The 22,701-nt window shown below is 37.5% G+C and overlaps 1 protein-coding gene across 1 annotated transcript in view; it reads left to right on the plus strand.

Annotated features, from left to right (window-relative positions):
* The window catches only part of CTNNA3 (catenin alpha 3), a 1,592,500-nt gene that overhangs the window by 1,474,341 nt on the left and 95,458 nt on the right, over positions 1-22,701 (plus strand). Inside the window, exon 15 of the mRNA XM_008695933.2 lies at positions 11,131-11,223. Coding sequence (XP_008694155.2) covers positions 11,131-11,223 — 93 coding nt within the window. The remainder of the gene's footprint in view (positions 1-11,130; positions 11,224-22,701) is intronic.

The following is a 22,701-nucleotide window of genomic DNA, read 5'->3' on the forward strand; positions in this document are numbered from 1 at the left end:
ACGTCCCATAAAGCAAACTTCAGTCCAATAACCCTGAATAATATGTACAAAACTCTAATATAGATCTGAATTACTGTCTTACTGAGCAACATCTCCTCAGTAATGTGGAACTTCTTTCATATTTTTCCATTTTTTAGTTCAGTGAAATAGGAGTGTCAGGTTTGGACACCTTTGCCTTACATAATATCCATGGCTGGAGCACGGCAGGCAGGTTTTTGCTTTATTACCGTGCCTGGGATTACTTTGCAAATCTAGATAGATGAATTTGGTTAGGACCGTTGATATTATACCTGGCTGCCTTAACAATTTCTGGAAGTAAAAGATTTCCTGTGGGCTAAAAAATATATATCCCCACTGGGAAATCAAACCACAACTTTCCTTTCCCTCAAAATCTTTGTTAAGGAACGCTTTGTAAAACCAGTTTCCAGAACACTGAAAATGTGATACATGAGATAACGAAACAAGGGCCCCTACACGTCCACAGAGCTGAAAAGGACACCATGGAATATGGACATAGCATGGGGGCCGGGTATGGGATATTCCTCTGTATCTGCTATCACAGTCTTCTGAGGTGTTTGCTCCGATAATGAAGACATATGCTTCAATTTTCCTCTCCCTTATTGAAAGCTTTTGTCTGTGTCCACATCAGCTTCGAGTATCATACCACGTTGATAGACCTATTGCAAAGTGACAAGGCCAGCTCCCCCTCCAGTGAGTTTTGCAATCTTACTCGTTTTTTTTTTTTTTTTGCTGACATGTCCTTGAAATAGCACATTCAACCTGAAGCAGATATTCTTGTAACACTCATTGCCTGTTTTCACCCCTGATGATAAAGGTAATAATTTGTTGTAAAAATTTTAAACTAAAACAATTGCAAGGAAGAAAAACCACATAAAATACTACACAACATTCAGTTAAAAGTATATTAAGTGCATTTTCTTTGCCATTAGATATTCTCTGAACTCTTTATTTATTTATTTATTTATTTGGAGAGAGAGTATGTGTGTGCGTGTGAACAGGGGTGAGGATGGGGGATGGGAGGGACAGAGGTTGAGAGAGAATCTTAAGCCGACTCTGTGCTGAGTGCGGTGCCCACGGTGGGGCTTAATCTCACCACCCTGAGATCATGACCTGAGCTGAAATCCAGAGTTGGACACTTAACTGACTGAGCTACCCCTCTGAAACTCTTATTTTAATATTTGTAGAATAGCTTTTTTGAAACAGAAAAATTAATAATTTTTCAGTTAGATAATCTCTTGTCAGCTGTCTGTTCTAAGGGTTAGAGCCCAAATACACATGTAGAGAGTATGTTTGGCATAGAGCTTGATGGAAAGGTGAGCTTTTCTCACTCAAATACAGTAGATTTTGTCTGGTCTTCATGGTAGCCATGTTTATACCAAGGGTTGAAGGTCAGGGTGGTTATTAGTCATCTGCTATGGCTGCCGCTACTACTCCCACAATTCCTGCTGCCGCCACCATCATTACCACCACCTCCACGACACTTCTTGCTATTATTATTGTATTGTTTCCAGCAACAGCACACCTCCCTACAGAGCAGTGAGAGTAATTGTACTGCCATGATTCTCTATGGCGTCATTACTTACTGCCTATGAAGAACCATCGTCCTATGTAATCCTGGTAAAAACAAATTTAAAAAGTTGTTTCAAACCTCCTGAGAGGTAACAAGTCAAAAGGGACCTGTGGTCTAAAATTGCATGCAGTATTTCCAAAGGGTGTCCTGCTACTTCAAATTTTAGAAAAATATATTCATTTTGTTTCAATGTTCATGGTAAACAAAACTGCAATAGACTTGTAGATTGAACAGTAGACTTGAATGGGATTTTTTAAATCATGTAGTTCAGTCCTTTTCATTTACTTCTGAAGAAGTCGAGTTTTCATCAAGTGAGGTATTTGTTCAAGGTCATGAGCTATTAAAGGGAGTATTTGACCTAGAACCAGATTCTCAGTCTTTATATTATGCTTCACCACAGTGCTTGCCTCAATGTAAGGCCTTTGGCAAGATACTTACTTCAGGTATTCTGCTCATAATTTGGAAATAGAATATGAACTCACAGCTCTGTCCAAAACACATTTAATAGTTTTGCTGATCTATATAGCTTAATTCATATAGAACTTGAAAAAAGAGAAGAAAAAAAGAATGACTCAGGAGCATTCCCCCCCCCCCCAAATTTATCGGCACACTTTTGCTCATGCTAGGGACCAAAACTGAATTCATCTCAGGTTTGGTGTAACTTGAAGCCAGGGTGCCATCCTGAGAAATAAGCAGTATATCTTTTAGTTGAGTTTCTAAAGACAATATATGGTTCAAGGTAGGTGGCAGTGGAGCAATGAAGAAAGGCAGAATCATCTCTTTGTTCTAGATGCCAAGTTTACTGAGATCTAGAAATTATATCCAGCAGGGGGAGGAGGAGATTAAGAGCCAATCTACTGGTGTGCTGCTGAACACAATCCCTAAATACCTGGCCTGCCTTGCTCTATAAACAGTATATTTGTGCTGAAGCTCATTTTCTAGACTTGTAAATTTTAACTACTCAGTTCCCACATTTACCATGCATTTGTGGCTACCAAGTTGGCTCTTAAAACCAACACAGGACCTACTTTGAGGTAGCTGTTTATTAACTGTGCAATATTGAGTGGGTTTTGTTAACTCCAGGGCTCAGTTTCCTCAATTATGGTATTAAAATCATAGCATTTGCCTCTTCAGGTTAATTGTTAATATTGAATGAGAAAAAGAATGTGGAATAACCCAGCAGAGTGCTGTTAATGAATAATATTAAGACCTTGATTAAAAATGATTACCTCACCTTTCTGTTCCCAAAAAGAAGAATGTCAAGGATCTTGATCTGAATTGGGATGTTTCTCATACTTGAACTTTCCAAAAATATGCTTTCATTCAAACACTATTCTTCATGGCTTCATTAGTCTTTCATATCTTTATTTAAACGTCAAGCTGGAATACTTGTTATGACGGTTTACATGAATTAGAGATGCAGTCCTGGGAATTAGAGCTGGATCAACAGCTCATTTGGTGGTTGAATAACCACCATGATATTGATGATGCCACTTTCATTTATGACCCTCTTGCTGATTTGCTGTGTGCTTTTCTACAGTTATTGGCCTCATTGGTGTCTTCTGAACAGAGGCATGATAGAAAGAAGGATTAAGGCTAAAATATGCTTTACCCTGTGTGATTCTATCATTACTTGAGTCCTTAGAAAGGCTTTATATAAACTTAAGTGATTGTAATGGTCATCCCTTATGATAATCATCATAACTCAGGCTCAACCATAAGGCCTTTTGTATGATCCGCTATTTGATGGTTGCTGGCCTGGATAAGTTTTTAAGTAGCAAACTAATAGAGAGTTATTTCATAGAAAATATATGAACAACTAAGATTGTGTCTCCTCTGTCAGCAATATTCTACATGTTTAGGATTTCTCTGCCCAAGTTGTCCTATTTGACTACATGTCTAATTATATCCTCTTATACATTGTAGGTATATTCTTTCCTCTTTAGTGAATTTTTTTTTATATTCTGCAACTTAGCTTTGTCAAACTATATTTCAATTGTGGAAGCCTTTAAGGGATATAATACTCACCCAGGCCTCTTAGTTTTACCATATGGAATAATTTATATGGTGTTATATTCTTAGCACGTTGGAAAGAAGAAATGGCTTGTGAAACATAGAGGGATGATAATGGTACCTAGAGGCAGTTTTGAATTGTTTTTTGAAAGATTATAAGAAGAAAACTCACCAGTGATCTATTGTGGCAAATAGAGATACATGTCTTTATTCACATCATTCTTTATTTCCTTCTCTATTTATTTTCTTCCTTGTATGAATTCACTAAAAACCACATTTATTGTGCACCTACTTTTTGCCAGCATTGCGTCAGGCACTAGAGTTATGAAGCATAATAATACTAGATGCCTTCTCATTCCTTGTATGAGTGAGAAGATACAGGTATTCAGGAGATGAATTGTATTTCTAAATGGTATGATGAATTGGAGTGAATTTGTTTCAACTAAAATCAATGGATTTACCAGATCTCTTCTAGTATTGAGGTTTCCTAATACCGAGGAAACATTTCATCCACATTAATGTTATTCTTTCAGTTAAAGCATGCACTCATAAAATCTTAAAATTTGAGGGACTTACAGAAAATATTATGTTTTACTTACTTCTCATCCCGATTTTAAATATGAGAAAATTGAAGCATAGGAAAATTATGACATTTGTCTAACAACATACAAGTAATTGGTGACAAAGTTAGAATGAAAACCCAGGTATCCTAACTTCAAGTTCATTACTCTACCACAATAGCACAACCCCACCAGCTTTCTGATAATACAAGAAATGTCTTCCCACGTTAACCTGAGGTACTTTACACTCCTTCCCCTCTTCTGCCTGACATTTCTAAGGAAATTTCTCTGTTTTACCATTCAATCTCAGTCTCAAACCATGTAACTCTAGGGAATATCTTTTATTTCCATTTAATATCCTTACCCTTTATCTCTCTTGAGGACAAGGATTATTTTTTATTTGTCTCAAGATGCCCAGAATCTAGAATAATAGCCTGTTTTTGTGCATAAAAAAATAGACACTCAAATATGTTAGCTGAGATGACTTAATTTGATTTTTTTAACCTCTTTATTACTGATCAAACAAACCTGGACTATCACTGCATATCTTTAGATAATCATTTCTTCATTATTAATAAAAGTTGAAAGAAGTACCACAGAATGAAAGCAGCTCATTAAGAGCTAGCAGTAAAACTGCGACCAAGTTTGTAATTTTATTTTCATAAATCTTCTGAGATAGTCTTGTAGGTGTTTGGTTAGGACTAAAATGAATAAACAGTGCCCTCTTCTGTCTGGTAACCATACGGTGCTGTGTGGGGTATGAATTTCAGTCTACAAACTCAGATGTAGAAGAAAAAAAAGTGACTTTTTGTTTTTATATTCTCTAAGTTAACCTGATTTTACCTTTGCTCATGGGGAATTTAAACATAGTCACTGGAACTTCCTACTCTATCTATCACTTGTGTTAGGCCAGGTGAACCAAAGTTCAAGATCAGTAGTTCTCAAACAGGGTGTTTCCTCCCCCCTCCCCATGAGGGCGGGGGGGGGGGACATTTGGAAATGTCTGAGGATACTTTTGATTGTTACAACTTGGGAGGCTTCCTACTGCAGGTAGTGGGTAGAGACTAGGGATGGTGCTAAACAACTTACAATAGACTAGATAGGCTTTTGCAACCGGAATTATTTAGAGCAAGATGTCCATAGTGCCAAGTTTGGAAGACTCTTTTCTAGAGGCTTAGACTATACCAAGACATCAGAAAGACCCATCAATTACTTGTCATTTCCCAATTAGTTACCAATGAGATACCCATTGTCCTAGCCCATGTAGCTCCTTCAGATTTACTACTTGCTACCCCTATAATACTTCATGGGAAGCCATGAAACTCTGGTCTGAGTTAAGAAAATGGTGTTTTCTCTGAAGTCTTTTTACATCCATACTAAACTTTTAATGGGATATGTAGACATCTTCCTAGTCTTCCAAATCTGAGAATCTTGAGCTTATGGAAGATCTCTCTCTGCATAAAATCTATTATTTCTAATTTCCATAGTCTTTATTTTTAAAAAATGAAATCCAGGAATCTTTGCCTCAAACTTTCCCCTAAGCAAGGAATCATTAAATCAACAGTTCCCGAAGGCAGAAGGGAAAGGACTAAACATTACTCTATAGCTTAAAAATGTTCTGACATTCTTCTGACATTGATACCAAACCTTATGAGTCATTAAATTATTTATTCCTTTATTCAGTTATATTTTTATTGAGCACATAGTATATTTTGTTTCAAGGTTCTCAGAGTGATAAACAAGACAGACAACATCCTCATTCTCATGGAAGTTATGTTCTTATGGGATAAGACTAAAACATATTCCCTCTCAAAAAAAAAGAATATAATTTCAGGTTATGATCATGGTTATGATCAGCTCTTGCGAGCAAAGAAAGAAATACAGGGTGATGTAATAAATATATGAAGTAGGGGAAGGGATTACTTTCAGATAGACTGACCAAGGATGACTGGGTAGGGCTGAAGATAGGCCATCTGGGCTCCCATGGTGAGGAGGATCTAGCCGTGTAAGAGTTCTAGGAGCTCGCCAGGCAAGAGAGCAGTGGATACATGCCTGTGTGTGTGTTTTCAGGCATTTCTTAGTTTTCTATAATTTGAAATTATGTATTAATATATCCAGTTCTTTTATAAAAATGTATTTTAATTTTAGACTCTCCACTTTGACATTCCAAAATCATCGTGTGCTCACCTGGGAGGACCTGACTGGGCATGTCATTCCCACTGCCTGCTTCCGAAGAGGAAGACTCCCCGTAGACCCCTTCCTAACAGCTTCCCTGAGTGTCAGACTGGTCCTGGAACTGCTCGAGCAGTTACTCGATTTTAGTGAGCCAGCGATGGATAGTCAGAGAAATATGATTTATGACTAAATCACATGTAGGATTTAGAATTCAGCCTTAATTTGAGAGGAAAATGTCAAGCATGACTCCTATTCCTAGAGTACCTTTTTTCTTCTGTCTTTTTTTTCCTCTTTTTTTTTCTTCTTTCTCTTCTTTCTTTTCTCTTTTCTGTTCCTTCTTCATTTCCCCCCCCCTTTGGTGATGACGAATTTCTTTTTTATAAATTTTAATGTTACACATTTATAAAGTCTGCCAGTGAATTTTTATGTGTAGTAATACTGCATACTGTCTCGGTAGGGATGCTGAAAGAATTAATGAGATAAAGTCCATAGAGAGCATTAAGTGCCTTGGGAAAAAAATATATAAATGCAGTCATTTCTATCTCAGTAAGTATATATATATATACATATTAAAACCACCAATTTATTGTGACCCTGAAGTTTAATGTGTCACTCTAGTTTATTGCAGCTCCAGTTTCTAAATATTCTTCAGCCTGAATATTTCCAAGTTCTGTACTTTTTCTGGCCGCTTTTGCATAAATAAAGTGGGGCCTTATAATAAAATTAATAATAATAAGTTATAATAATCATAAACAGTATTAGACTTCAGTACTTTCTAGTCACTGAATAATGTTCCAGTTCATCATCTTATTTTATCCTCACAATAGCCCTAAGAATTAGGTAATATTTTTGCCATTTTACCAGGTGAGGAAACTAAGCTAATTTCAAATCACTTTGAGCTGCCTAAGAAAGGCTTCACAACAAATAAGAGTTAAAATAGAAAAACATGAGATAGTGTTCCTGAAATCTGACATGAGAAATAAATGAGTAATGACTGAGTTTATTAACACCATTTTTAGGAAGAAAAGAAAGAAAGAAAGAAAGAAAGAAAGAAAGAAAGAAAGAAAGAAAGAAAGAAAGAAAGAAAGAAAGAAAGAGAAAGAAAGAGAGAGAGAGAGGAAGGAAGGAAGGAAGGAAGGAAGGAAGGAAGGAAGGAAGAAAGAAAGAAAGAAAGAAAGAAAGAAAGAAAGAAAGAAAGAAAGAAAGAAAGAAAGAAAGAAAGAAAAAGAAAGATATCTTCCTCTTGGTTTGGTTTAGAGAGAGCCCATCTCAGAGAGGGGAAGTCTTTTCCATCACCACTGAGAATCTATGTGAGAGTGAATCTTTGCTGGGCCCAGCTTAAGGGATAATTTTACTCTTATACAATGAGTAAAATTAGATCAAAAAAGATCTTTACTTGGACTTTAGGAGAAAGCAATATGTGTGGCATAATAATAAACCCTGCATAGCATAGGACATCAGATACTCAAAACGGGGTGCATATAAGCAGAAGCAGCCAGTAAGTATCAGATCGATCCAGAACAACAAATTCGGAGTAAAATGAAGGTGTCCAAATTGCTACAAATGTTTTATCGAAAACTATAAAGGGTCTTGATGGGACGAGGGATAGAATAGTGGAGGAAGAGGAGAAAAAGCAATAGAAAGAAAGAACCGAACTTTTCCTGCATTCCATCTACCCGTGGGCTAAGCAATTCCTACTTAAAGCATCTTAGTACAGTTGAGCCTCACAACAAACTTCAGGGTTAGGTATTATTATCTCAAACTTTGTTCTGAGGAAACCAACGTTTAAAATGGTACACAAAATGCCAAAGCCCCACGATCACTAATCGGAGGGCCAGAATTCAAATTTAGGTCTGTATTACTATTGTTGGATCTTTCTACTACAAGACACTGCTCTAAGACAGTTGGTCTCCCTTCCCCTAGAATGAAACTAGATTAAACACACACACGTGCACACACACACCTTCCAGATGCTTGCACCTTCCAAAGTTACTGGATGCATAGAAGCAAGCTGTTTTTAAGAGTGTATAATATATTGTAGCCCCGCCTTCCTCCTCCCTGTTACAGTGTTTGCTCTGTTATTATTTGTCTTCAGTCCAAAGGAGTTAATGTATCACCTCAGAAGTGATTAGAGTTCTATTTCTTTCTGAGTTTCCACTTAAACTATAATATTGTATATTCAACTTTTTATTTTTGCAATACCAGCCAACTGCTTGCCTTACAGAATGCAAAATGCTGCCAGCAAATGTTTTGAACACTCCCCCACTGATTTTGTTCCTGAAAAGACGAGGTCAGTCCTATGTTAAAGACAAAAAAAAAAAAAAAAAAAAGCACTGTGAAGTATGTGGGCGTAAATGGTAGGCTTATCTCTTCCTGCAGTATCACCAACAAAAATGGTACTTGTGACTTCTGACAGCAACAGTTGTTCTTAGTTTCTGTTAAGTCATTTTATTTTGAGCTGAATAAAATATTGGAGTTAATGATGAAGTTATATGTCACTTCATGGTAGAGTGTAATCCAAGTAATTAATAGCAGACATTTATAAGGAGCAGATCACAGTGGGGGAACTGGGCAGCCTTCAGTTGCAAAACAACAGGACCCAAGAAAAAGAATTTGTTCAACTGAATTTAGTCCGATGTTTCAGGAGCTGGCGATATATTAAGGAAGAAAATTGCAAAGATCCTTTCTCAAGAATACTGTGGGAAGAATACACAAAAACGGTTAATAATAAAACACGTGATTGTGTAGAAATTCCACAGTGATCAACTCATGTTATTAATACCTAAGAAAAGGAATAAATTGCCCTGTGAGCATAGCTGCACATACTCGCTGCAAAGAGGGGCTGTGTGTAGAGATAAACATACACAACAGTGACTCAAGCATATCAGAGGACTTGGCAAGAGGGAGACTATTAATATCCAATAGGAGTTGGTTGAAATAAATGCAGAGGGTTGGGTGATGCTTAGTGCACAGGTTAGAAAGCAAAAAAAGTGCTGGTTAAAGATCCATGAGATGGGAACAAATCAGAGGCCATTAGTGGTAGGAAATAGGTAGTTTTGCTCGCAGTGTGAGCTAATTATGGCAAGTTCCCATCTCTGGAGTGGTCCCAAGGGAGGGTAAACTCTCCACAGCCCTGAAAATAAACAAAGAACCTGTGTGCAAGGCAAGGTTTAAGGGAAACCAGGGCTGGACTGATGAGGCAACCCTTTCCTGCCCTTGCCCAGTCTTTAACAACCAGGTGCAGAGAAGAGATCTTCCACTTCACATTTGGTTGCTTTTCATGAAATCTATTTGATTTCTGGATTTCTTACCAAGGCTTTGTATTACATGAATCATACATAATTTAAATGAAAACAAATATCAAATTGATTCTTGTTAAGTACTTTTACTTGGATTTGCAATAATGACAGATATCTTTAAATTATTGCCCCAGCGAGATTAAGGAGGAAAGGTTAAGTGAGATTAGATTAGATATTTAAAATTAGATTAAGATTAGATATTACAACACAAGACAAAAATTACTTTGAAATATGGAAGATGGAAGCACAGTAATGGTACAGTGAGGGTGAGTGTTTGCTGTTGCCATTGATATGTTTTGTTTTGCTCAGATCCAATGTTCTTTTCAACTATCACTGATAATTTTGCTTCATGTATTCAAAAGCGTTGATATACTTCATTGTAGTGGTAAGACAGTAAGCAGGGCAGACCCAGTCCAAACGTCACAGAGTAAACACCTGGCTGCCTCATTCTGCAACAATGCTGCAATCAAGTATGGTGAACATCAGGACAGTGAAAGTGGAGGGGTCAGGAAAGGCTTGGTGGAGGAAGCCAGCCAAGCCCGGGTCTTCCTGAGCCAGACATCACCCAGACACCACCCAGACACAAAAGATGTTTAAGCCGAAGTTGAAAAAAAGAAATGGAAGTAGGTTAGCTATTGAGACACTGAAGTTAAAATATTTATTATTTCATTTCCTAGAAAACTTAAATTCTTAGTAATTTTTGGTGCCCTTTTCATGTCATATAGTTTTAATTGTAATTATCCCATCTATTTATCACATGTGAACACCTTGGTTTGTGATGACCACACAGTGGTTAACCAAATCACTGTTCACCCAGAGAATAACTTCCTCCTGATTATTTTGCTTTCTTTTTCTTTCAAAATTCATTGGGATAGAATTCATGTACCCTAACATTCACCATTTTAAAGTGTAAAACTGGGTTGCTTTAATACATGTACACAATCATGCGATCATTACTACTATCTAATTCGAGGACATTGTGAGCGTCCCAAAGAGAGGCTGCATACCCATAAGCAGTCATTGCCCACTCCCTCCCTCCCCCTCCTTTAGGAACCGCTAATCAAATTCCTGTCTCTACAGACTTGCCTATTCTAGGCATTTCATATAAATGGAATCGCACAACTTGTGGTCTTTTGTGATTGACTTCTTTCACTTACCATAACATCTTCAAGGTTCACCTATGTCGCAGCATGTATCAGTACTCCATTCCTTTTTATAGCCAGATAATATTCTATTCTGTAGAATTTTGTTTATTCCTCCGTAGATGTTATGTTTGAGTTGTGGCCACTTTTTGACTATTATGATTGGTGCAGCTATGAACATTTCTTTTTTCCAGTTTTTGTGTGGATGAGTATTTTCATTTCTCTTGGGTCTATAACTAGGAGTAGAATTTCTGGGTCATATTGGTAACTCTGTGCCTTCTTATTGAGGTACTGTCAGACTTTTTTCCATTTTGCATTCTCACCAGCAATGCTTTGCTTTCTTTTTATAGACCCCAGAGGAACTGGAGGACGTTTCTGACTTGGAAGAGGAACATGAGGTGCGCAGTCACACCAGCATTCAGACCGAAGGAAAAACTGACCGGGTAAGTCACCTCCCTGGAAGGACAGCTGTAGGCTCTGCCCTCTTCTTATCAATCAGGCAGCCTCTCACAGGTGGGACTCCAGGATCTGGAGCTGGTTTTGCAAAGCCCAGGAGGAAAAGCCTCAGAAGGCAGGGGCTGCAACATGGGGGGAATTAACTTCCTTGATCTTCAAAGCTTACGGTGAGACCGTTTCTGGTTGGGTAGTAAATCACTCCATACCACTTTTGATCTTTATAGCAGTCATGGGAATATGGAATTGAAATGTGTACACATTTGTTTAGAGTAGAAAAGAGAACCCAAGAAGTTATATATTCTGAAAATCTAGGGGAAAAAAAAAATTCTGAGAAACTACCCCTGTACTTTTTTTCCTTTCTGCAATGCCACCTTCTCCCCTTCTTAAACTCAACATACACATACACACACACACACATCCCTCAAAAGATGCTAACCAACTTCTGAATTACTCTGAGCCATTGTATTTCATTTTACTTATACCCAGTGCTTGGGAATCTGTGAAATGTTGGTTTCCTAGCCAATGACAGCTTGCAACTGCAGACCAGACTACAGAATTTGGGTCCGAAAGCCAGGCAGTACAGCGTGGAAGCTAAGACTGCCCTAGAATACGTCTGAATTAGCCATTTCCTTGTTGTGTCACCTGGTAAACTTGCTCAGCCTTTCTCTAACTTGGTTCCCTGATTTGTAAAGTGAGGATACTCCAGGTACTCTCTATATGTGGATTATTGGGGGAATAACTCAGTGAACTAGTAGAGCAGTTAACACACTGCTTAGCTCAAAGTAAGTTCTCAATAATCATGAGTTATTATTTGTAGTTGCCATAGGGTTAGTATAATTATAATTATCATCACCATTAGTACAACTATTAATTAGTTAAATTCAGTGACATTACATTTGGAGATGGATGGGAAAAGATAAATTTAAGAAAGTTCCATGTGTTCAAATGTTCAGATTACTTAGAACTGATATATATTAGTCACAACACCTGTGTATTACTAGAAATGGTGGTTTTCTTGAGCTTCCATTCCTTGCTAATTATTTGGGTTAATCCCCAGCCCTCCAGAAGCCAGTTCATGTTGGGAACTGTCTGGGGGCACCCAGCATCTGAAAGAAGTTTCCTTCCAACCTAGTAGGCATCTTTGGTAAGAGCTCAATTTTTCCAAATGGCAGTGGAATTGGAAATAAATTTTGCTAATGGTATAGCTTGCTCATGCTTTCAGGTAAGTGAGTGAGTGATTCACTTCGGCTGCTGCTGAGCCACTAGAGGTGGAGGGGTTGTCTGGACTTACAAAGTAATTGATAGGAGGACATTTTGTTAAATAAAGGTACCTTAGAAGGATGCTGGGATTAGGATAAACATGCCATAATTCTCATTTTGGACCATCACATGTAGATAATGAAGCCTTGGTTAAGACCTTAAGATTTAGAAACTTCAAATTTCTTCATCTGAAAATGAGAAGAATCATATCTTCTTACAGCATTATTGATAACTTCAAAGAAGATAATGCAAATGAAAGTGTTAAATAAACCTTGAGATTTGTATGCCAAGAAAATAAGCTTCTTATTACTACTAATTTGATCTGTGTTTTTGCTCTTGGTTGGGGTTACAGGCCAGCTAGATGGCAACCTGACTATTGTAGGTTAAGAAGTTGATGATCTCCATGGTCCTGGATCTTAAGAATCTTTCATAGAAGCCACTGTGTCTAACCATGTAGAAATCACCCTGGAACTGCTCTGTATTCGGGATTTGTGTTCCGCTGTGCACTGTTCCCTGACAGGCCAGTTCATTTGGAATGTCCCTGGGCAATACCCTCACTACTGTCTCGTGGCAAGACAGATCCCTAACCATCAAATCCACTGGGAGTAACATTATATTCAACCTGGCCACTCTCTGCTCTAGTAAATCTCTCTGCATAAATTCCAAGTAGTTTAGATTTTCTTCACTTCCTGCCTTGAGGCTTCTCTGAAATTGCTGTGTGGAATCCCTCAGGAAGCTGTTCAGATATTCTAATACAGACACAATCTTATGTGAAGCATTAACACTCCACAGAGCAACCTTGATGAGTACTCTTAGATTCTCTGGATGGGCCATTTTGCATTTTCCAGAGGTCTTCAAAGGATTCCCAGGGGGATCAAGCCACACTTCTCACCACAGTGAACAGCTTGATAATATACCTTTGGATTTGCTCTCCTTTTTTCCTGATCCATTCTTCCCAGGCCCCAGTTCTGTTCCCCCAGATTTCATCCCAGAATCAGCTACCTTCCATTCTTAGGCTCTGTTTTTGAGGGAAAATAAGAAAATATAGTCACAATATATAAACTACTTAATTATCACATTAACTTTGATCTATTGATACATTATCCCAGTTTTACTAATAAGATCACTGAGGCGCAGATTTATATAACTTGTCTAGTAACTGGATTATGTTTTCAGACAAAGAACTTTGGTGATTACCACATGTCAGCTCACTTAAAACATAGAGTTAGTGGAATGAATCTTTTACTAACAAGCAAACAAATCACCACCACCACAATAAACTTGATTCACCATTGATGGAATGGAAGGATGCTATAGTGGTCCGAGAACTGGAGGAAGGATACAAATTTTCTTATAAAATTTAAAGAGTAATTATTGTATAGCATGGACAGTTTAACTCAAATAACAACCTCTTGTTGAAAATCTGACTTGTGAGTTTATTCCTACAGATTCTGGGCTCATGGCAGGCCAGCTCAAAGTGTCCCCCACCCAAATCACCTGAGCAAAATGGTCATGTTAACAGGTTTTATGATCTCTCTCAAGCATCTGGCACCCCTGACAGACCCCATATTCTCTATCATTGTATTTCTATGCTTATATTTCTATGTTCAGTCTCATATCCATTGGAAACTTTATCTCTCTATTCCATCCAGCATTCCTGAGGTTTGCATCCATTGGACTGAGTCTATCTTTTGACACATTTCCTAGGTACCATCAGGTTGAGAAGATACCATAAGATTTTGAAGTGTATTGTGTTGAGAATTTTTGGAATACTCACGCCATACTCAATGAAGAATTTCTGGTCACTGAACAAGACATGTGTTTGGGTTCCTTTTTGTTTGCTGCTAAATGCCTTTTTGCTTCTTGGTTTATGCAGACTCTGCTATATTGAACATGTAGTAGAATCAATTTCAGGCACAGTTTAGTAATGGAGTGACAGTTACTTATTATCATTTTACTTTCTGCATTTCACTCCCAGTAGCTTTGGCTCAACATCATCTGTTATTGCTGTCATCAGTGGCAAATGCCACTGGGCATCGTAAAGGTCTATAACCAACAAATAATGATTTAGAGCCCACAGCCAATGAGAGCGAAATACTAAAAGACCAATAGTGTGTGCCTTATGAAGTAGCAGAGGAACAGCAGTGGAGATTAGTGATTATCTTAATTATTAAACACGAATACTCACTGGACCAATACAGTGGTTATATCCAGTAATCAGGCATTCCACAGTGATACAGGAGTGTGATTTTGCTATAGATTTACAGAACATTCTTTAAAGATCTCATTGTTTATTCTGTTCATGCTCTTAGCAAGGATAAAATAGAGATCTTTTATCTTAAAAACTCAAATTTGAAAGAGACATGAAAATAGACTCCTGTTAAGATCATCAAATTTCTAAACCTACTGATAATAAGACTTTTTGGTAAGTCCTAAAAGCTTTCCAAAAGATTATACTAAATACATGCTAACTCGTATTTTCTATTTAAACAGAACAGTGCCAGTTATCATTTAACACTTTATAGCTTACAGAATATTTCCAAATTTGCGTCTTACTTAACAAAAGCCCTGGAGTTTTTCTTTTTCCTTTGATTTTACTAATTAGGGAATTTAACACAAAGAATTTCAGTAGTTTATGCAAATCGTTTAGACTGGAACCAAATCCCAGGTCCTCTGGCAGGAACCATACTCTGTCCCGTGTAGCTCTCTTGTAAACTTGGGTAGAATCTCACCATCCCTTAAGATCTCATTGTCCTCTATTGTTACGGCCAGTATTATGGAGTTGGTATTATCATTTCTCTACTAGAAAAATGATTCCTGAAACTGAAGACCATAAATCTTAAGTATCAGATCTGCTTAAGCCTCACAAGTTTTGAAAAGTCTCAATGGTACAATCTCCCATCAGTAACAAAATCATTTTGTTTGTTACCATTTAGAAACTACATAGTGATGCCCAGACCTTGTCAGTCTCTTCCTGGTGGATCACTTCACCTTGATGAAGTGGAATATTAACCAGATAGTGGTAGACCTTGTAGGACAACAATCCTGGGTCTCTAAGCACAGAATCTGGAAAAGAGAGGCAGTTACTCCTCAGTCTCTTATCACATTGGCCTCTGTGATATTTCAATAGAGGGAGCATTCTAATTTTTAGATTCCCCCCCTCACTTATTGTCTGCAGTAGGGGCAGCATGAACAAGAGAATCTCAGGAAATAGAGTGTCATCAGGGTGGTGGCTACCTGGGGTTTTAGAAAGACTCAAGAAAATATGGGGCGCCTGGATGGTTCAGTCTGTTAAGTATCTGACTTGATCCCAGGGTCGTGAGTTCAAGCCCCATGTTGGGCCCTATGCTGGGCATGGAACTTACTTTAAAAAAATAGACAATAAAATAGATTAAAAGAGAGTTTTGTGAATGGAATGGGTGAGCAAGTGACTCGCCTTTGTTAGCATTGCCTTATAATGTAGAGGCGTATGAACTTGGGAGTCAGATAAGCCTTGGTTCAAATCTGGCTTCCACCCATTACTATCCATATGATCCTGGAAAAGTTAGTTTGCATTTCAAACTGTTTTCTCATCTGTAAAATAGTGATGATCATAATAATAATAATAATAGTATCTATTTTATAGTTGTTCCTGAAGATTAAAGTAGATATATGAAAATTTTTAGTTCAGTTCTTGGCACATAGGAAGTGCTCAATCAATTCTTTATTTTTATAAAAAGTCAATTTGGTGATGAGTGTAGTTGTGTGTTAGTGTTATACTTTGACTTCCTTTTGAATAGTTCAAGAAGCTTTGTAAATAGAAGTCTCAGTCTTCTAGTATGAGATTCCTTTATTTTCTTGGTTTTGTGGTGCTAACCATTTTGACACACTGGAAATTCTATTACCAAAAGTCTTTCAAAGCAGTTTTTTTTCCCCAGGAGGAGGATTTATCAGAAACTGCTTCAAGAGGTTAGAAGGAAGATGACATTAATGTGATTTTTAATGATACTGGCACTTTTATGTATATCTAATTCACATACATAATGTACAACTGAAATAGTGATCACAAAAACCAACTCTTGATAGTAGGATAAAACAGAAAATTTGACCCAATAATTGTCAAGTTTGTATTTTCTTCTTCATTGAATGCCTGGCCCTGCCCTGGGAGTTTTTCTTCTTTGTGGAATGTTGGTACTGTGCTGATCCGTTAGTTTGTTTCTCTCAGTCTTCATTTACCTTCATCAAATTACATAGGGCTTAATTTCCAAAATTTATGGTATATGCTCAAAAAAAAAAAAAGAAACGAAAAAGTCATTCATCCTGACATTTATAGGATGCATGTTAGAATCAGTTTTGCAAGCAGTCATTTAAAATCACCTTGTATTGAATGAAATCTTATCATTTGCAACAACATGGATGGATCTAATGGATCTAGAGAGATAATACTAAGTGAAATAAGTCAGTCAGAGAAAGATAAATACCATATGATTTCACTCATGTGTAGAATTTAAGAAACAAGATAAATGAAAAAATTTAAAAAGAGGCAAACCAAAAACAAACAAAAACCGGACTCTTAACTATAGAGAACAAACTGATGGCTACCACAGGGGAGTTGGGGGGGGGGGCGGGTGCAATAGGTGAAGGGGATTAAGAGTACACTCATCATCATGAGCACGGAGTAATATAGAGAATCGTTGAGTCACTATGTTGTGCACCTGAAACTAATACAGCACTGCATGTTAACCATACTAGAATTAAAGTAAAAAACAAAACAAAATTTCCTTTTATTTCTCTACTCCTGTCCAAGAAGAACATATGTTCTAGTGTTTCTTCCTTCTGCCTACACTGCTCGAAAGGCAACAGGTCTAAAAACTAAATAAAAGATTTGGTTCTGTCTCACACAATTTAAACTTTGATGACAATGTTTGTAGATGAAGAGTGAAAGAGGGAACTCATTTAACATTACTAAGGCCGGATTTTCATTTGAAAGTATTTGAAGTTGTGGTCTGCGAATGCTGAAATTCAGTTTAGTTTAACATAACGTTAAAAAAAAAATACTTAGAAATTTACAATTTCAATTGTAGTCAGATCATATTTCAGCATAAAATTATACCACCTTTTTAAAGATATATTATTCATCGTTTTTACTGATGATCCAAAATTAAAGAAATTTTAACACGTCATCTTTGATGATTAAAATTTGTCATATCTTTAATATTATCTTCCCTTAAGAGTATATAGTTAGTAAATCTGCTCTGCCTTAAAGAATATGTTTGAGTCCGTTGAATCTATGTAAGTTCTATACATAGAAGTAAATTGGGATGGAAATAAGAACAGTTACCTAGGTTACTGGACACAACCTCAAAACGTCAAGAGCAGCAAATGAATTGGAGCATGTCAAATGTTAAAATACAGGAGATGTTCTTGGGGTAAAAAAAAAAAAATAGCCATATGCATTCTAACACCATGTTAGTGATTGGGAGTGCGTCCTCCTTGTGGATTTTTTACGATGCTGAGTCAGCTGGCTATCCTCCACCATGATAATAGAAAAAATGCCAGGAAGGGGTAGTTTATTTTAAAAATTGGAAACATTTTAATAGGCCCTATTTATTATCAGAACATACTCTCCGTAACTCCAGTTTATACTGAATTAACATACATAATATGGTAAGACATGACCTCATTACCTTTTTCATGATAGATAATTTGGTTTAGGTTACTATGAGAAATGCAGCTTGCATAAGCCTGGATGAAATTACATTATTCAAGCAGCGCTGCAGTAGGCAATGCATTTTCTCTTCATTGGTTTCTTTCATTTTTATTGTGTACTTGGCAATGACTCTGCTTCTATCTTTCTGGGGGATCATTTTCAGCGCTTCATGGTTTCCTCTTCCTCTATCTACTTCTCAAGCATTAAGGTTTACTGGAGTTCTGAGCCAAGCTCCGTAGTCCTCCAATTCTTCCCAGTTTTCCTGAACAGTCTCATACAGTCACAAGATTTCAGATGTCTTACACAGACAAGCAAACGGAGCCACATCCTGTCTCGTGAGCTCTGACTACTTCTATTGGTGGGCCTGCAAGTTTCCTCTCCTCGAGTGGCTTACAGCAGGCTCTTGTGGCACCTGCTGTTGCCGAGCCTGAATGCATCACCTTACCCTACAAATCTCCTCTAATTCCTACATTCTTTATAACACTTCTTTATTTTTGGTGGAACACATCTGAACCTGGGAATAATGTTTTACTCCCCTCCACAGCTAGGCATACAACATGTTTCAGCTTTACTATCTTCTAAATATTTTCTGCACTTTTCTATTTTTTTCACCATCTCCACTCTCACTACCTTCAAAGAAAGTGTTGCATTGGACAAAGTTAAACAGGAAAGGAAGACTTTATTCAAGGCTATTGTTGTAGGGGAGAGAGACCAGAACTTTGCATTTGATGCTTCTGGAACAAAACTTTTCAGAGATGGGGTGAGGGAGATTGTAGGCTGTCTGTTTTTGCTAACTGGCTTTGCCCAAAGGAAAAGTGAAATTTCTCTATCTTCATGAAAGGGGGTGCCTCTAAATTTAGGTTCCTGCCCTCCCACAGAGCCTGGGAGCTAGAGACTGTATGTTCCTTGATGATGGCATGTCAAAGGGACAGCTCCCTAGTTCTTGAGAAAGACAGTCCTTGTTTGTAAAGCTGTTGAGAAACATTTAGAAATATTTATGTCTTAAAGGGGCAAAGAAAGAATTTACAATTACAACTTCTGTAAAGTATATACTGTAAGAAAAGAAAGGTCAGAGACCTAGAGTCAGAAAGAAGCCTGTCTAAAATTTAGTCAAGCTGAGGACCATATTAAGGCCATCTTGGTCACTATCTTAGGTCACGTCTTGTCATCTCTCACCTAGATTTTCTTTAGCAGACTCCTGAATTGTCTCCTGCCTTTAGTAAACTTTCATTGTCTCACTTGAACTTAAGATGGTATTTCAAAAGTGCAAATCTGTCATCTAACCACCATGCGTAAAATCCCTTCAGGTTCTCAGTGTCTCCCCTTGTCCTCAGCATGAAATCCGGTCCCTCGATGTCCTGTGTAAGAGAACCAGGTTCTGCTCTCTGCTTCGCTCTTCTGCCTCATATTTCACACTTTTTTCTCCAACGCCTTTCCATTGTACAGATGTCGCCCTTCCTATAAGCACCAGGCTCTCCGTCACATCCATCTCTGAGACGCACAATTCCCTCAACTCGTCATCCTCCTCTTCACCAAGAATACCTGCTCATCATTAGGATTCCAGATTAGCCTTGACGTCACTAATACAAATCGAAGTGTAGTTTCCTTCCAACATCAGGCCTGGATATGAATGTAGCACGTGGGGATTCCCATATCATGACATTCATTGTGCATGCTTAATTTCTTACATAATGGCGTTTCTTCTCCACTCATTAAACCTCACCAAACCTCATTAGTGCAGGGAGCATAGTTTTTGTCTCATTTAGTGCTATGTTTACAGAATGTCACACACTGCCTGTTATAGGTATTTGAGAGGCGATGAGGAGAACCTTTCTTTTGTAAGACATCTTGCCTCAAAAGTATACTGTTCCTCAATATATTGAACCTAGGGGATTACATTAATTTCTTTGTTGCTCTTTCTTCCTTCCAACAGTTGTACCTACTTGTGCCAGATAAATCTTACTATAAATTGCTATGTCACTACTCTGAAATATTCAGTGGCTCTCCACTACTTAGTCCCTGCTAATATAAATATTCATTATTCTGGTTTTTTTGCCAAAGTCCTTTGTAATGCCGTCTTATTCCTGGCTCTATCGAGTATACAACTGCTTTTTATTTGTTGAAGTAATTCTTGTGTTCCTGAGAGTTAGGGCTCTCCCTGAGGCTGTGTCTGTGATCTTTTCCATGTCTGAATTGTCTACCTTTCGTCTTTTTTATTCCCTCCAATCCAAAAGCTCTTCAAGATGAGCCCAACTCCCTTTATTTACATGACTTTTTCTTTGCACTTAGCCCCTTTGATTTAATGATACAAAAACATGTGCTGAGAGGCCATCTAAAGGAGTTTACTTACTCCTTTCAGACTTTTACATTCTAAGGTCACCATGCTGTATCTATTTTGAAGTAGTGTACCTGAACAATGTCACCTTTTCTTAATTCAAATTCTTTATCCAAAAGGAAATCTAGAGTCATTCCATAGATTGTAGAAGTCAGTGTATAAAAATCAGAGCAGAGAAAACTAAAGTTTAAAACATTGCATATTATTTTATCCCTAAATTCTTATATTAGAGTTCTTTTAATAAGTACCTCTTGAGATTTCAATCCGGGAGATTGTTATCAATATCTAAACATACTCTTATTTATCAGACAATGGAATTATATTGAAATAAATACATTTTTTTAATATTTTTTATTTATTTGTTTATTCGACAGAGATAGAGACAGCCAGCGAGAGAGGGAACACAAGCAGGGGGAGTGGGAGAGGAAGAAGCAGGCTCATAGCGGAGGAGCCTGATGTGGGACTCGATCCCATAACGCTGGGATCACGCCCTGAGCTGAAGGCAGACGCTTAACCGCTGTGCCACCCAGGCACCCCGAAATAAATACATTTTCACCCAGCCTTGGTTTCTGGGAAATTCTGAGTTAAAATTAATGACTAGTAACTAATCTTAAATGTCTGATATATTTGTCTCTTTGTTCTCATTCGATTGTCTTATTTTTCTTTAAAAATAATCTCAAATACAAATTCTGATTAAAAATATTTAAAAGATATCTATTTTATTACAGTTCTCCCCAATATATTGTTCTTGTCACCACTGAGGTAATATATTTTAGAGAGAAGAGAAAGTAAGTATATCCAGTATTGGGACACCTGGCTGACTCAGTTGGTAGAGCATGAAAGTCCTGATCTCAGGGTCCTGAGTTCAAGACCCACATCGGGCATAAAGCTTACTTTAAAAAAAAAAAGTATATCCAGTATTATATCTTTTTACAGTAATTTCAATGTCTGTAAGTTAAGGCTAAATCTCTTTATTCTTTTATTTAATTATAAAATAGAATCTTGGCATTTATAAATGCATATATGCTATTTTTAACATTGTTGGATAACCCAAAAATTTATGTATGAAGTTATTTATAAGGCCACTGGAGCATGAATTTCAGTGATATATGGTGATATTTATATGTGATTCACTTGCTCGTTAGTGAAATGAGCTTTCCTCCAGGCTTTAAATAGAATACTGTCTACTCTTCGATTAATTCACAACAGAGGAAATAGCAAGTAGAAAAGCCTCAGAGGCAAGTGTTAGTGAGGTGAAAGGAGGTCTGAAGCTGAAAAGGAGGGCTGATCTTGTAGGGAACATAAACCATAAAGTTATTTGGCTGTTATTTTGAGTAGGATGGGAAGCTATCAGAGGGCTTTGAGCCAGAGAGGGACATGATATGACATACTTTAAAGGGGTCATTCTGAATGCTAGGTTGAAAATAGTCTGAGAAGTGGTACAGGAGGAAGCAGGAATTTAGAAAGTCATTGCTATTCTATTACCCAGGTGAGAAATCATGGAGGCTGAACCAAAGGTTTTAGAAATGGAGAAGTTGAGAGCTGTTGATAAAGCATATATGGTGATGGTGACTTCACTGGATATGCTGAAGACTTAGATACTGAGTATTAGAGAGAGAAAGGAGTCAAAGACAACACACAGTTTTGGACTTGAGAACTGGGATGGGGACTTGCCATTTATGGGGGAATTTGGGGGAGACTGCATTGAACAGATTGGAGATGATAGAAGATCAGAAATCAATTAATTAATTTTTATTAATTTTAGATATGTCTCCTCTTTTCTGACACACTTGCTCTTTTGAATATCAACTTTTTTGGAAGGCCGCGACTAATTCCTCTGCTTAAAACTACAACACCAGGGGTGCCTGGGTGGCTCAGTTGGTTAAGCATCTGCCTTCAGCTCAGCTCATGATCTCAGAATTCTGGGATTGAGCACCTTCTTGGGCTCTCTGTTCAGCGGGGAGTCTGCTTGTCCCTCTGCCCACCCCCCCACCCCCACTAGTGCACTCTCTATTGTGCTCTCTAAAATAAATAAATAAAATCTTAAAAGAAAAACAAGCAAACCCCACAAAACTACAATACCATTCCCAACCCACATATAAACCTCTTCACCTCCCTTCTTAATTTTTCTCCATAGTACTTCCTTTCACTCTCTGACATACTACGTATTTATTTGTTTAG

The sequence above is a fragment of the Ursus maritimus genome, unplaced genomic scaffold, assembly GCF_017311325.1.
Source record: "Ursus maritimus isolate PB19 unplaced genomic scaffold, ASM1731132v1 scaffold_7, whole genome shotgun sequence".
Lineage (NCBI taxonomy): Eukaryota > Metazoa > Chordata > Mammalia > Carnivora > Ursidae > Ursus > Ursus maritimus.